Below are 15,276 nucleotides of genomic sequence, written 5' to 3'. Positions count from 1 at the left end.
TTTGTGTGATAAATTGAAATTGCACCTTTGATCGGAAATCTTGCTAATCTCTGCTAATTAATCTATGTTTTTATGTTACAGATTTCGAATAGACAACACAGATCATATAATTGACGTGAACAAAAACAACGCAATGTTCGAGTACGATCAAGTCAATATAATATGTCCTGTGTATCCGCCGGACTCGTACGTCGATGACGACGCTGAGAAGTACATCATCTACAACGTAAGTTGATTTTTTGTAATATTTATCTTAATGTCGATAGCCGAGCTGACGCAACGGCAACACCTTCCCCTTCGATGCATTTTTATTAAATAACGTATTTAAAATTATAACGCGCGATGTTCATGCCAACACCAGTCAGATTGGGGCGTAAAAAATTGTCGATCGGAGTCTGCCAATGTTTAGACAGCTGCTGCTACTTGAAACTGGTTCTCTTTAACCCGCTTCCATTATATCCCCAAAACGACATCCGCCCTTCAACAAGCGTACCGAGCTACCGAAACGTATAGATTTATCGATAAACTGAAAGAAATACTGAACCATATATCTACAAGCTGCATTGGCCAATCTCACGACCTCCTTCCCTATTTTTAATCTCAGCTCGATGCTCTTATCTTTGGATGAAGATTATAAAGATTATTTCATTTCTTGTTCTTTCCAAAGTTGATTATTCTTCTATCGCTTATTTCAAGTAATTTTATTCGCCATATAAATTTTTCCAAGTAATTATTCTTGGCTAAAGTTAATTTTTATAAAAAAAAAAAAAAAAAACTGTAGCTGATACCAAGACGAAAATTTGACAGGGCATTCCCGATTGATACGTTTTTACAAACTTTCGTCCAGCCGAGATAACAACCAATTCCGGATCTGCCGCGGCAGATTCTTGACTTTCACGGACGTGGCCATCAAACATTCCGGTGGTGTCCGCCCTCTCGAGCAAAGCAAAACCTCCCGAAGACCATTCCTGCGTCGTCGGCGACCTAATCGTTTCGATCCACTTGATTGTCCCTCCGCTCTCCGCCATCCGTCCGTCCCCATTGTCTCCGCCGCTTCTTCCTACACGACGATTAGCTCCGACAATGAAGCCCTCTTCCGAGCAGAAGAGCACGGGAATCAGTTCGCCGGGGGGGGAGGGGGAGGGGGAAACGCTAAGATGGCACCTTTCACAGTAGTCAATCAGCGATCGGTGTCGTCCCGATCCGCGCCGTCACCCCGCGTCGCCGATCGATTATACCGTCGCGACTGACCGCAGGTATTCCTCTTGGACGTTTTGCAGGTGTCCAAGGAGGAGTACGAGACATGTCGGATAACGAACCCGAGTCCGCGGGTAATAGCGGTGTGCGACAAGCCGCGCAAAACGATGTACTTCACCATCACGTTCAGGCCGTTCACGCCGCAACCCGGGGGCCTCGAGTTCCTCCCGGGCCACGATTACTACTTCATCAGCACCTCGTCCAAGGACGATCTTCACAGGCGCATCGGCGGACGGTGCACCAGCCACAACATGAAGGTCGTCTTCAAGGTCTGCTGCGGCAACGATGCCGAGACCTCGTCGGCGACATCGCGTAACAACTGTAAGTACTCAGAATAGACAGCGTCGTGAATTTGCGCGGAATTTAGTACAAAAGCTGTGATTTACGAACAGGAAGATTGCTCTAATTTCAATTGAAACGGAATTCTTTTGATTTGTGAAACGCTTTTGAAGCACCAGGAATACTAAATAGTAATCCTCTTGACACCAAAAGAATGCTTCGGATATCGAACGGAAGAGATTTCGTTTCGAGAGGACGGATTTCCTTTGTTCTCCAAGAGAGGCGAAACTTATCCTTCGCGCGAGCAATTCGCGTGACGATTCGCTGTGCGAGTTCACTCGCGTGCGCTTCTTCATTTGCATCGCATCGCGCGCACCGCCCGCGATAACGGTGAGCCCCGAAACGCACCGGGGCTTCTTCTTCCCATGGAAAGGCAGAATCCGCGCGGCAATTATATTCTAATTTCTCAATTATCATAATCTAAAATTACAGCCGTCGTTTGCACGAGGGACACCGCCTTTTCATTCTGCGTGTAAATCGGCGCGGCTCTTAACTCTTCACGCTTTCTCGTTCCGCGCGAGATCTCCGTCGAAATACCCGCGCACTCCGAGGGGGAGAGAAAAAAAAAACCGTAGGTATGGAAAGGGAATCAGGGGTACGGAACACACAGAAATGGTCTATAAATTCATTATCCCGTAATCAGTTACGTGAGAGTGGAACGGCTACCATAACGGGCGGTGTACTCGTTTGTTCGCCGGTTCGTTCGCCATCCTTTCGAAGCTCATTTCCTCCTCGTCCTTCCTCGTCCTCCTAACATCCACCTCTCGGGCCTCCTCGGCTCTCCTCCTGTCGTCCGCTTCCCGCCGTCCTCTCTCTTAAATAATCCCTATCGATTATAATCCTCACCGTGCGTCATTTGTTGCGGCCGCGGGGAGGAGGGGGGGGGGAGACCAATTCTGTGTCCCGGGGCACAATAAATTCTACCATTTCATTTCGCCCCGCTATTCTCTCCCCAATTCGTTCCGAAGCATCCTCGAAGCGTCCTCCCGCTCCTTCGATCCCCCTCTCGCCTCTCCCCTGGTCCCCCTTTTCTCTTCCTGCCATCTCCGCGCCCCGGCAGAGACGATTCATGCGCCATAATGACCAGCTATTTTGCCGGCCAGGAACTCTGAACTCTCTCTCTCTCTCTTCTCTCTTCTTGGCGTCTCGGGCATTGAAGATTCCACGGCGAGACCCGACCTCGCGTTCACGGTAGACGTCGAGAGTTCGCGCGCGGCTACTTCCATACAATTATATCGCCGGGGGGGTGCGCGTACCTCCTCGGCCGCGAGTTTTATTTCCGAGGGGTTAGCAGGTACAGCGCCGAGTTGTGCGCTCAGAATAACGCGGCGACTATCGGCGGGCCTTCGCGATGGGAAAGTGTGAAGATGACGAAGGTTGCCTCTCGCTGCATTTAATCGTAGTTTTTGAAACTTATCCGTTTCTTTTTCACATTAAAGCCGATTTAAGGATATTTTCTTCTGAAACTTATCCGTTTCTTTCTTACATTAAAGCCGATTTAAGGATATTTTCTTCGTATTTTTTAAACTGTGTGTTTATTTTAGAGATTAAAAAAAACCTTGTTTTTTGCACTGCAAAATTTAGATATTTATGGACGTAGAAATAAATCCTTTGTGCACAATAGTATTAGACTTTAGTTTACTTTCTTGAAAAGTATTTTTTCTTTAAATGCTTTTCCTAAAGTAAACATTTATACAATCAACTATCGCACATAAGATCCTTTTCTTAAAAATATACAGTTATTTGTTAACATACACATATACATCAGCATACGCAATTAACGCCATACGATCCTTCCTAAGAATACGTTTACAATCGCATTGAAACCGAATGAGTGTTGGTGAAAAACTAACGCCGCCGTTCTAAGTTCCAAGATCAGCGATAAGATATTCAACCGTCATGCTTCAAGCTGCTATTTTGGCATACGAATTCTCCTTTCTACTAACAATAAACCGGGTAAAAATTAACTTGTTCTTCGCGCCGTTAATCGTCACCGATTGTTCCTCGACATCTGCTCGCGACTCGAGTCGGAGGTGCCGAGCAGAGATGACGCGTAATCACTCTAACACCGTGTCGTACCGTTTTCCAGCCGTAGCCGTGACCAGCAGCACCGTGCCCAGCAGCAGCTCGACAAGCACCGCGGTTTTGGGCGGCGGAGCCGCCGGCGTGCCGCCCCCGCCGCCGCCGCCGATCGTCTACAGGGGCGGAGATCGATTCTACCCGGGGGGCAGCATTCATCATCATCACGATCATCATCAGACGGGCACGGCGGCGCCGACCCTGCCCCATGTGCCCCCGCCGGCCGTCTACCCTGTGCATCCGCTGCCGCCGATTCACAATGGACCGCCGTCCTCGATCACGCCGACCAAGACCTCGACCGGTCAGAAGAAGAAGAACAGTACGTATCCACGTCGTCACCGTTGCACGCTGCCCGTCTGTCCGTCTATCTGTCTGCCCTCGTCCGTCCGACTGGAATATCGTTTCGTATAGCCCGCTTTCTCGCGCATCAGAGCGGCTTCGCTTTTGTGCCTCGTATTTGATCCGAGTCACTTGTGGTACTGACGGCCGGGCACCAGTACCGATCCAGCAATCGCTAGAGTCATCGGCCGGTTTATGAAAGTCGGATTAATCCGTCGCCGATTCCTTTTTTGCTCGATCGAAGAGACACTTGGCGTAATTAAGTCGCACGTGTGTATACGCGCTCAGAAGTAGAGATACGTCGCGGTAATTATTGATGTGATCACGTTGCAAATCGACGTTAATTGACAGTCGAGGCCATTGGCAATTGCTCGTCGGGTTTCTCTTAATGCGCACACCTGAGCTTCGCTCTGTGACGAGCGAACGGAACGTATCTTCTATTATCTACATAATGCCAGCCTATCTGCGGCATATCCAGAGTAAATTATAGTAGAAATAGTAATGATACGAGACCCCGCCGTCAGTTATTACCAGTTGCAAATTGTATTCTTCCGAGTTATCTCACTTGCCGCGCTCGTTCTAGCCCATTATCCCCTTAATTCACGGCTGACATCGAGATTTCCTCATTTCTGTTTAATCGCAAATTATTATTTTATATTTCTTTTTAAGTAAAGAGAGACAGATTTGCATATTTATTTGACGTCGCGTTTATGTCGCAAGATAAGAGCCGAATCGCTACATTTAGTTGCAAATGCGCGCCGTAAATACACGCGCGCGCCTTTGCATAGGTGGCCAGGTGGAAGGTCGGCGAGAAAGAGAGAGGCGGCGCAATGTCAAGATCCGATCGGATGAAAACTGAACGAAAGCCATCTGTCGATGCCCGGCACTGCGCGCCCTTCTTCCTCGCGTCGACGTCTACGATATAATTTGACTTCTAAATGCGCCGCGTACGCGCGCATTTGCATTTTCGCCGATAAGCGAAGCCGCGCGCACGGATAGCCGCTCGCCCATTAACGGTGCCGTGTTTCCGAGACGCGGCACGATAGGGGATACACGTTCCCAAGGTGTCGACACGAAATTGCCGGGGATTTCGTTCCCCTCTCGCCGCGTCTTCCGCGCATGAGGTAATAATCATTAAAATTTGAGATGCGACTTGAACGTCCGCGCGCGGATATCCTCGGCGGAGCACCTCGAGATGTAGCCGCGGATTAAAACACATATGTGTAAGAGATTGAAAAAAATTTAATTGGTCTTCTTAAAAATTTAATTACTCTCTAAATTTTCTGGAGTGAATCTCACTCCAAAAGATTGAAAATACTGCCACTCTGCCACTTGAGTGGCAGGATTTTCACTCTTTTGGAGTGAGATTCACTCCGAAAGAGTGAAACGTCACTCCAAAAAATTTAGAGTAAGTAATTGTTGAAAAAGGACACCCTTAGTCACACGCGATACAATCGCTTGAGTTTACTTAAAAAAGAAATAGAGTAAAAAAGATAGAGTACAATATAAAAAAAAGTGAAATGTAGATTATATTCTATTTTTCATCTTGTGCTTTTCAATCCCTGTATTTTTAAGAAGATCATCTCTCGTGTTAACTTAAATCTGTGTTTCCTAACACTCCACTGTCGTGTAACCTATATCAATTTGCTAATGATCGCTTTGCTTTTGTGTTTTCGCAGAGGAGTATTCGGACCATCCGAACGAGGTAGTGAAGAACGAGGAGCTGACGTACAACGGCGCAAGCTCGTACGCTCGTACGCAAGCCCGGTACGCGCAGAGCCTGATCCTGGCGACAGGCAGCCTGCTGATGAGCGCGTTGCTGCAGCAGCTGCTGCGGTGAAGCGACAGTACTGGCCACGTACGAGAACGTCGTATATCCCATGCGTCGAAACCCCTTCTTCTGTGATTATCCTACGTTTAATTGATTTCTTGAGAGGCGCGCGAGACACACACGCGCGTACCTCGGCCGTCCCTCGATCGTAGTGAGACACGCGCGATCCATGGTCGCGCCGACTCGAGAGATAGTAGAGAAGACCGAGAAGAGAACGAGAAAGAGAGAGAGAGAGAAAAAAAAGACGAAGATGAAGAGACGAGAACGAGAGAAGAAGAGACATGCACGACACACGAGCGGCAACGCCATATTAACTACAATTAGGAGCTCGAAGTTTTAGGGTGAAGAAAAACCGTAAGACGAGGAAAGCCGAGGGTAGGACGGGAAATAGGAAAAGACGGAAAAAGAAGCGCTACTACTAGACACTACTTATAGTACACGCCCACTATTATCACTACTATAAATGGTAGTCGTATTGGTTGTCCTTCTTATCATTACGCTAACTGTAGGTATTTATTCGAATATGAGAGAAAGAGAGAAAGAAAGATGTGAGCGGGAGTCGTGGCAGCGTGCTAAGTATCCTCGACCGAGAGCGAGAAGTGTACGCGAGAGAAGGACATCTATTATATATTAGTATAGCAGGGCTATGTACGCGAGAATAACGTCATTGATTCGAGCGAATCCTTAAATTGAAGGAAAAAAAAAAAATACCGCGTGGGCTCGGCCATCGACGACGAACGGTCCTTCGTTAAGGGGTCCTCGCTCGGGGCCGGCAAGGAAATTAGTTTGTCCTGAGCGCGATCACGCCGCGAGCGCGCCGTGCCTCTCCGAGAAAAAGAGTACCTGAAAATCCTTGAATGCTTTCGGTTCGCGGCCAAGGCGGTGGTAAACAGCTCCGGCGGCGAGCGATCGCGATCCTCAATCGCGAGCGGCTCCCTCGTGGAGATACTTGGACACTCGAAGTCGCGTCGACGCGACGCGCGCCGTAGTTCCTCGATGATTCGAGACGGTCTGTAGCGGGCGGGGAGGGCTCGAAGAGTCAGGGAGGAATCGTCTGGGGATTAATCGTGTCTCTCGCGCGGCGTTTTAAAGTTCGGGCCGATCGCCGCGGCCGCCCGGCCAATCGCAGGACGCCGAGGACGAAGGATCATTCGAGTTCGCATGCGAGATCGCGAGTATAGGATAGTTAGCACGCGTGTAAATAAATTCCTAATGAATATGTACAAGTGGCTCTTGCGGCCTCGCCTCGTATGCCGACGGGCAACAGGGAGCCGTGGAGAGATTTAAGAAAGAGTGCCGTATTTCTAGGTAAATCTTATAATATGAAAAGATGAAGAGAGAGAGAGTGAGCGCGAGAGAGAATGTATCAGAGAGAAAGTATTGAGCATGTGTGTGAATTATGTGACTATAATATGAGCATATGTGCTCATCGAACAAATCGACACGAGCCACGAACTTATGCGAATTTCTGCCACTGCGAACAGGTCTAATTGCATCGTTGTCACGAGTCAACGATAGCGTATAGTATCGTTGATTCGAGCCGTTTTGGGTAAGGAAAGTAGCGTAGAAAAAGAAAATGCGAGCGAGCGAGAATAGAGAATAATTGTGCGAGAGAGACTGAGTCGCGCGAAATCGAGTAAAAGACAAGATTTGTATAATAGCTGTACCATACTGAGACTTCTATCTATAGATCTGTATTATATTTATTATCCGCTATCATTAACGCTAACGAATATTCAACACTCGATATTCTATATTTGCTAGTGAAATATCAAATTTAATAGCGAACAAATTAACGTACTGCCCGGCACCGGGGGCGAAGCGGTGATCGCGGCACGAACGAGCCCCCGGAGCTAAACACCCGCCCCTCATCCCTTGTTGTTTCCCTCGTTCTTGATTTCGTTCCAGAGTATTGTACACGAATTCACGTTTCTGTTTTCACACACACATATGGTGTTTAATCAGTTCGATCATGTTTCCGATTTATTGATTGATCCTTTTCTACGTTTCCCCTTTTTTCTTATTATTCTATTTATTATTTACATTGCCAGGGAAAAAAGAGACTTGCGCGTGTACACGTTTCATGCATACACACTCGCGGATTCACCTTTCGCGTGACGCCCACGCGTGCGTGCGTGCGTGCGTGGCCGCGCGGCACGCAAGGGCCGAAAGACGAAGCAGTGAGTAAATTTTCGTTCGTGTCCACGGAAACATACAATTGCGAGAGCGCGACTGCACTAACGAATTATTGTAAATACGAATTTACGCGAGAAATGAGTACCGTAGCGAGAGACGAGAGGTTGCGTGATTGCGTGTATGCGTGTATGAGAGAAAGAGAGAAAAGGCATCCCTATTCAGAATCTTTAAGTAGCGAAATGAGAATCCTTACGTTGAAGACCGCTCGACATCGGGCCTCGAAAGTTCGCTTTCGGAAGTTCATTCGTAGTTCATTCGTCGTCTACGATCACGAGAGCAGCGGAATACACTGCAATCAGCGGAGAACAATACGTTCGCGAATAAATGAAAGTTCAGCAGCGGTATTGTAAGCCTGAGCGTCACGCGCCATCCGTCATTGGTTTGTATTTTTTACTTCTGTTCTGTTGCTGCAACAGCAATTAGCGACGAGCGAGAGCTGGTTGACGCAATCTTTCATGGTTCCAATCGATTCGAAGCTTCACATGTCTCGTTTAGATGAGCGACGTTAAGTAAGATATGTATTCGCAGACAATCATTATTTGGAACTTGTCAGATTAGTGACTTATTTATAGATAATATGAACATTTATTCCCGATACCTCTGGTTGAAATGTGCTGATGCAATTATCGCGGTATCGTAATTATCGTATTCATCTTCAATCATATTTTATTCAATCATAGTTTATTAATAATATATTGTATGGGTACCGCGAAAGTTCGTGTCGTTTTTTCCCTGAAAATGAAACAGAAATTTTGTACAAAGGAGTCTATTCAAGAGGTATTGGCCGTTTTGATCAATGATCTTTTGCCATTTTTCTGATAATTTCATAATCCCGCTCGTGTTGAAGCCCCGGGATTTCTGGGCAATATCTCCTGAAAAAACGACTCGAACTTTCCGCGATATCCATGTATATAAATATATATGTTAATTGTTGCATCTCGATAGTTCTTTAGATATTTATAATATTTGAGCTATAAATATTTGTGAATATCGAGAGTACTTCGGCACTTTCCAACCACCAGGGTTGTCACGTAGATACGTAACGGTTTTACGGAACCACCGGATTTCACTTTTTTGCGCACGGATGCGCTCGCTCGTTGCACCACAGTTGCATTATTGGAAATCGTGAAAGTGTCACGAGACGGTCGATCGCGCGAGTGGAGATCGAATTTACTTTAAGTTCCGGCGTAGGATAACGAAGGAATACGAACGCCGCTCGATCGATCGTTTCGCACGCGAAGGACGAGAGGGTGTACGTGTGGATTCACGGTGTGATATCACGCTGGGTACTCATTCGCGCGGAAACGGATATAAGTGAATACGTTATAACAATAATATAGACTCGAATTATTCGACATAGAAAATAGACAAGGTCGCTCACTGCAAACTCATCCCTCTTTTTTTTATTTTGTTACTATCCCCTCTTTTTCGTTTCCGTCATCCATCCATCCATCCATCCATCACACACGTCCGCGCACCGTTATACAACCCACGGAGACCCGTGCCGCAGACCGCGAGACGTGAGGCGTCCTGCTGCCCCGACGAGGAAAAGAAAAAGTATTTTTTTAACAGCAGATAGAGAGAACGCATCTGCGGTGGGTTTGTTTGTTCAGAGAAACGTATGTAAATAGATGTAACGTGCGTGTAACGCGAGAGGATTCGAACGCGCCGCCTGTATTAACGAGTCAGATCTATATTTCGGTCCGCGCGCGATCCGCGGCGGACCCGTCGATGCGATAATTTAAACGCGTGTAAATAAACGTCCGAGGTAGGATTAAAAGAAAAAAAAAAGAAAGAAAAGAAAAAAAGAAGGGAAAAACGAGAACAGGATACGCTTCACGTCCATCCCGAGGAGGTCTGAGTTCCCGTCTGCTATTACGTTCGGTAATGCCACTTCACTTACGTAATCATCCACTCGTGTGCGTGTGCAAGAGAACAAGAAAGGATGCGAGGCTCGCGCGCGCGCGCGCGCGCGGCTGTCTCTCCGCAGCGAGAGGGGCACGCCGCGCGCGTTCTCACGCGTCAAAAGAAAAAAAGGCGAAAAAAAAAGGAAGAAATAAGAAAGACTTGTTTCTCTCTTCTCGAGATCGAGGGGTAAAATATATCCGCCGCGCTGACAAGCCACACGGCCGCGCGGTTTTGTAATGAATTAATTAATTAATTAAACGAGAGAGTTAAAAGGGGGAAATAAAGCGAATTTCGAAATAGACACGCGCGTTCACTGTAAATAGACAAATTAAACGGATTAAATAAGCGGTAAACACGATGAAATTTATATTAAAGTGCATAGCGAATACGAGATAGGTTTCTAATAACGGTTTATTATAAAAATAAAAAAAAATGTGAATGTATGTTGATGTCTAAGATTTTTAACGGAGGACGGAGGACGCAGAGCGGTTAATTGTAAACTACGATTACACTATTCCGTAACCGAAGTACGCGAGTACTAATTAAACGGGAAAGCAGGCTCAGAGAGAAAGAGAGAGAGAAAGGGCGGAGCAACACTTAGCCGAATCGTGATTTCTCACGTTGCATATATTATTTTGTAACCGGAGCGTACAGGACCCATACATACACTCTCGACATCACGGCTAGCATACGCGGCACAAACTTTGTCGCGAAACGACGAGAAACTCGTTTCGAGTCGCCAGAAGAAGGCTAAAGAAATTTTAATTAACACATAACTAATCAGGGGGGAAAAAAATTCCGCTAAAAAGCGGCAGATGAAATAATATTTTATTTAGCTTTCCTTTCGAGACGCCGGTCTCGATATACATCGATCCGTATAGATCTCAATCAATTTCGCTTCGAATTCCGATCGGGGCTGTCCGGCGCGTTTTTAATAGCGACTGATCCGTTTTTGCGACACTCTTCAATCGCACCGGACGATTGTTCTGTATGACGAGCCGCGGCGCGTTCCGTGATTAATGAGACGCGACGTCCGCGCGCGCTGCGTACATTTGGAACATTAATTAAAAATCTCGCCGCGATGCTCTACGATGATCAGGCACGAGGCTCGTTAACGAGCTCGTCGTTGTTTTCGTGCGCGGCTCGTCGGCCGCCGCGTATGGTACCCTTGGAACGGGACCTTATAGATTGCGTGTGTTCACCAGTATGCACATTCAGTACCAGTCGTTCATTACGAAGCATTACAGGATACAATACAAAGTAGCGTAGCGTTCATAACGGTAGTCCACTATAGCGAAATAGTATTTAAACGAGCAGCCGCCGGTTGCAAAAAAAAAAAGAGAGAAGGAAGAAAACAGGAGAACCGCCATAATCAACGCCGAGAGAAAGAGATCGCAAATAGGCAGCGCGTGGGGAAAAGGGGAAATGACCGTAAACGAATTGTTTTTTTTTTTCGTGTACAGGGCAAACGTGACAAGCGGACGCAAGGCATATTACGCACATCGCGTAGTAGATACGGGGAGAGACGATCGCGGAAACTGCGCGAGAAAGATTGCACACGCGTGATATAGGGGGAGGGGGACGAGAGGGAAGGAATGGGATAGAAGGGGCGAGAAAGGGAAAGGACAAGAAAAAGCGCGTGGGAGGTAAGGGTGAAGCACACGGTATATCTAAAAGAGCCGCGTTCGTGTAAAAACGACGGCGTGCGACGTGGATGCGTGAAAGAACGAGGGGGCAGAAGCGAGGCGCAAGAGGATGTACGTGGTCCTACGCGAGGGAGCGCGGGCTCGTCGGTGTTACACAATTTATGTAGGTATATTCTATATGTATGTCGATATATAGCGAAGTATATATCGATGGCAAACGAAAGTAATTTAAAAAGAGTGGATGGAAGAGATGGAAGAGGTATCGTGCGTCGGGCCGGGAAGGGGAGGACTAGGTGTATCGTATATTTTCTTTCGCGGTTACCTCGCGCGAATCATCCGTTTCCTCGGGAAAGTCGGGAGGAACAGGACGGTCCGGAATAGAGGGTGGGAGGGCAGGGGGCAACTCGCCGAGTTCGGTCTTGTCGTCGGAATGCGTGTCGATCGCGTCGATTTTTCACATTAAAAACAAAAAAAATCTCGACTTTCGTCTGCTTTCAGCGAATCTCCCGGAAATCTGTTTGCCGCGACGAGCGTCGAACCGAAATTCCATATAGCTTCGGCGATCGAGAGGGAAAACGCGTGCGATATTTATCTTTCGATTTAATAAAGGCTGATTGCACTTGGCTGGTAGTACTCTTGTATTCTTACGGTGAATTTAGTTGCATTAAAGTCGGAAAGCGGATCGTCCTAACTTATACGATCCTGCTGTTAGTACAAAAGACACGGTTGATGCACGAGATATGCGCGATCTACTCCACTTGCGTCGTATAAATCGCGGGCAAGCAACATTCAACAACTGATTAATCACTTCGGTAAAACGTATATTCTAGTCTGTTCTTCTCTATTTTAATCGCGCGTTTAATTGCAATAAGAGAAAAGCAATTTCTTTGAAACGAGACATTACGTTATATAATATATGAAAAAAAAAAGAGATCTTTCGCATTCTGTCACTCGTGATTTACATTCGAGGATGTTAATAACTATACATATCGGTCTCGGACGCAGTTAAAAGCTTCATCGACGTAAAAAGACACTTGGTTCCTAAATTCTACTACATTCGCGCTCCCTTCCTGTTTTAATTGAATCGTTCAAAGCTGACCTGATTATGTCGCGCCATAAAAAAAGAGTGGCCTAAGAATTTTCATCTAAAAAATATATTTCGATTTAATATTCCTATATTGTTGCTAAATCTATAACTAAAGAACATTGTTGATACAAAAACTCATAAATAATTTTTTTTTAATAGTGTAAATCTAATATATTTTTCATTCGTACGTATATATACATTGCATGAAATATAATCGAGCAAAACGACTATCTCGAAAAGTAATTCCCGAAATAAACTGCCATATTTAACGATTACCGTCAATTTCCGATTCAATATTTAATACGTTGCCAGCAGGAAAAAAAAAGACGGATAAAATCGGAAACAATGTAGACAAAAAAGATCCAGACAAAAAGACCAATAATTTTCAGTACATCCGAAGAATGAAAAATAAAAATAAAAGAGTAGAACACGTTTCAACGATTTCGACAGGTATTACTAGTATCCTGTTTTATAAACAACGAATTTTTTCCGCCTCAATTCGTTTCCGCCGAAGGCTATACAATATTCTTTACATCCAAGGATTATGGCTGTATCGATAAACTAAAAAAAAAGCGCGATATCGCGATATCGTCTTGATAATTTTAGGTTCGCTTATTAGCAATAATTGACAGTGGATATTCTCCGCACACGCAAGCTACTTTCTCCTTCTATTTTGCTTTGTACAAACACGAGGCAGGCAAACACAAGACTCGCTTTATTCGTGTTAGCGTATAATTGACATCAGTCGAACGTAAATCGTTATCGCACCGTTCAAGTGTTTTTCTATATGTGAAAAGTCTCTCAGACTGTTATGTAAGAAATCGTACACACAATCGTAAGCAAGAAATAAGGTAACCGCGGTGAGAATTGCGCGTTTTTAACGCGTAATGATTTAGTCTTTCCTTGCGTTGAATTTATCCGACGAAAATTCGGTTGCCTGGAGGGGTTACGTTACAACGCGCATTTGACATATGTATATATGTATTTTGCGAAACGACGAATTTCGCGAGGCTAACACGGCGGGATGTGAATGTTAACCATCCTCTCGGAGTAACACCATATCTATAGCATGCAACGAGCGTCAATTGCATATTACCAAAGACGCGTCTCTTTCCTCCCCTGCGGTCGTTGCAACTCTTCCGTCGCGTCTTCTCGGCGACGGAGGGAAAAACCGTCCGGGGGGACGCGATCGAGTCGAACGGAGTTGGGCGAGATTAGTATTTTCCGATAGCAATAAAACGATCGTTTTCGACTTTCGTGCAATAAAGCGCAACAATATCCGTCGGCCGCAGGCCGATCCGTGTTAGAAAGGAAAAAGCGTATTTCGTTGCGACAAGCGGAATAATAATAGTGATTTATCGACCAGAGGGGAAAACGGAGGAGCGCGCGCGTCCGCCCAACTCCGCTCTCCGCGCGCGGAGGAAAGAGCGTCGTCGGGTTCAAGCGGTTTTGTCAAACGCGAGGCTCATTTATTATTAGATCCTAGATTAAAGGCGACTCTTTGATACTTTGATAAATCTGGCTGGTCTCCAAGGCGAGAGAATTTACGAGGGAGAGAAGAGACTGGCAATCAGCGCGAAGACCCCGCGCGCGCGAACAGCAAAAGGCAGGAGAGAAAAAGAGAAGAGGCGCCACGCCTGTCGCGCGGAGCGCCGTCAATTTACACACGTATCAGCCGCGTCAAAGGCCGAACAATTAAATGAGACAGCAAGGCAAGGATGGAGGGAAGAATTAAAAAAAAAAAAAAAAAAGAGAGAAAGACCCAAATGTGCGGCGGGAAAAAAGAGAAGTGAACAAGATCCGCCGAATCTGCCTCCTCCCCCCTATCCCTACCACAGAATCCGCTTCGCGAAAATTAATGCCGGCCTGGAGAGAAACAGGGAGAGATTTAATCGAGCGTATTTTTGCGGAAGACGATGTCGCTTGAGGACCCTTAAAAGAAAAACGCACCGAACAGCACCCTCACGGCCTGGAGAGAAGGAGAGAGAGAGAAAAAGAGCGCGGAACGACTTCGGTTAAAAAAAAAAAGAAAAAAGAAACGACACGACGGAAGGGTGGTGTGCCCCCAATTAAGGATGGCCTATATATCGCACTCGTTTGAAAACTTATCGCAAGAATGCACAAGAAGTAGCGTACACTCGCTGTACTACTGTTTGTTGACTCGAATAAATATGCGGATTAAAGTCGGTTTGGTTTATATGTACACGGTGAGTCCAAGATTCGCGCGAGCGGAACGCTGGCGAACGTTCGGACGACGGTGGTCGGGGATTGTGTCTCGCGAAGAATGTTATATTTAACCTGCGGAGCGTCGAGTCGGGAATAAAATGAAGACGCGGAAGGACCCGTTCCCGGACGGGCGCGAGCGTTCCATGCGGCGATATTGTTATTATACGAATGTACTCAAGACGGCATGGTATACAAGACTAAAACAAGACCTAAAATAGGGACATAATATTTTATAACTCAACTTTTGTACAGAATAAATACTTGTACTGTGGACCAATATTTCTTTCATTTCATTCACATCAAAACCATCGTCGTCGAGGGCATAGATTTCTAAGAGCAGCGCACAGTCTTGTTCTTTCGTCTCAACT

The 15,276-nt window shown here is 46.1% G+C and overlaps 1 protein-coding gene across 1 annotated transcript in view; it reads left to right on the top strand.

The window, feature by feature from the left end:
• Positions 1 to 15,181, top strand: part of LOC105449315 — a 56,449-nt gene extending 41,268 nt beyond the window's left edge. The window contains exons 2-5 of the mRNA XM_011688462.1: positions 82 to 226; positions 1,281 to 1,578; positions 3,686 to 3,994; positions 5,694 to 15,181. Coding sequence (XP_011686764.1) covers positions 82 to 226; positions 1,281 to 1,578; positions 3,686 to 3,994; positions 5,694 to 5,854 — 913 coding nt within the window. The 3' untranslated portion in view covers positions 5,855 to 15,181. The remainder of the gene's footprint in view (positions 1 to 81; positions 227 to 1,280; positions 1,579 to 3,685; positions 3,995 to 5,693) is intronic.
• Positions 15,182 to 15,276: the final 95 nt, after the last annotated feature.

Source organism: Wasmannia auropunctata, unplaced genomic scaffold (assembly GCF_000956235.1).
Source record: "Wasmannia auropunctata unplaced genomic scaffold, wasmannia.A_1.0 LD336076.1, whole genome shotgun sequence".
Classification (NCBI taxonomy): Eukaryota; Metazoa; Arthropoda; class Insecta; order Hymenoptera; family Formicidae; genus Wasmannia; species Wasmannia auropunctata.
Note: the sequence above shows the minus strand (reverse complement) of the source record. Positions and strands in the feature narration are given on the sequence as shown.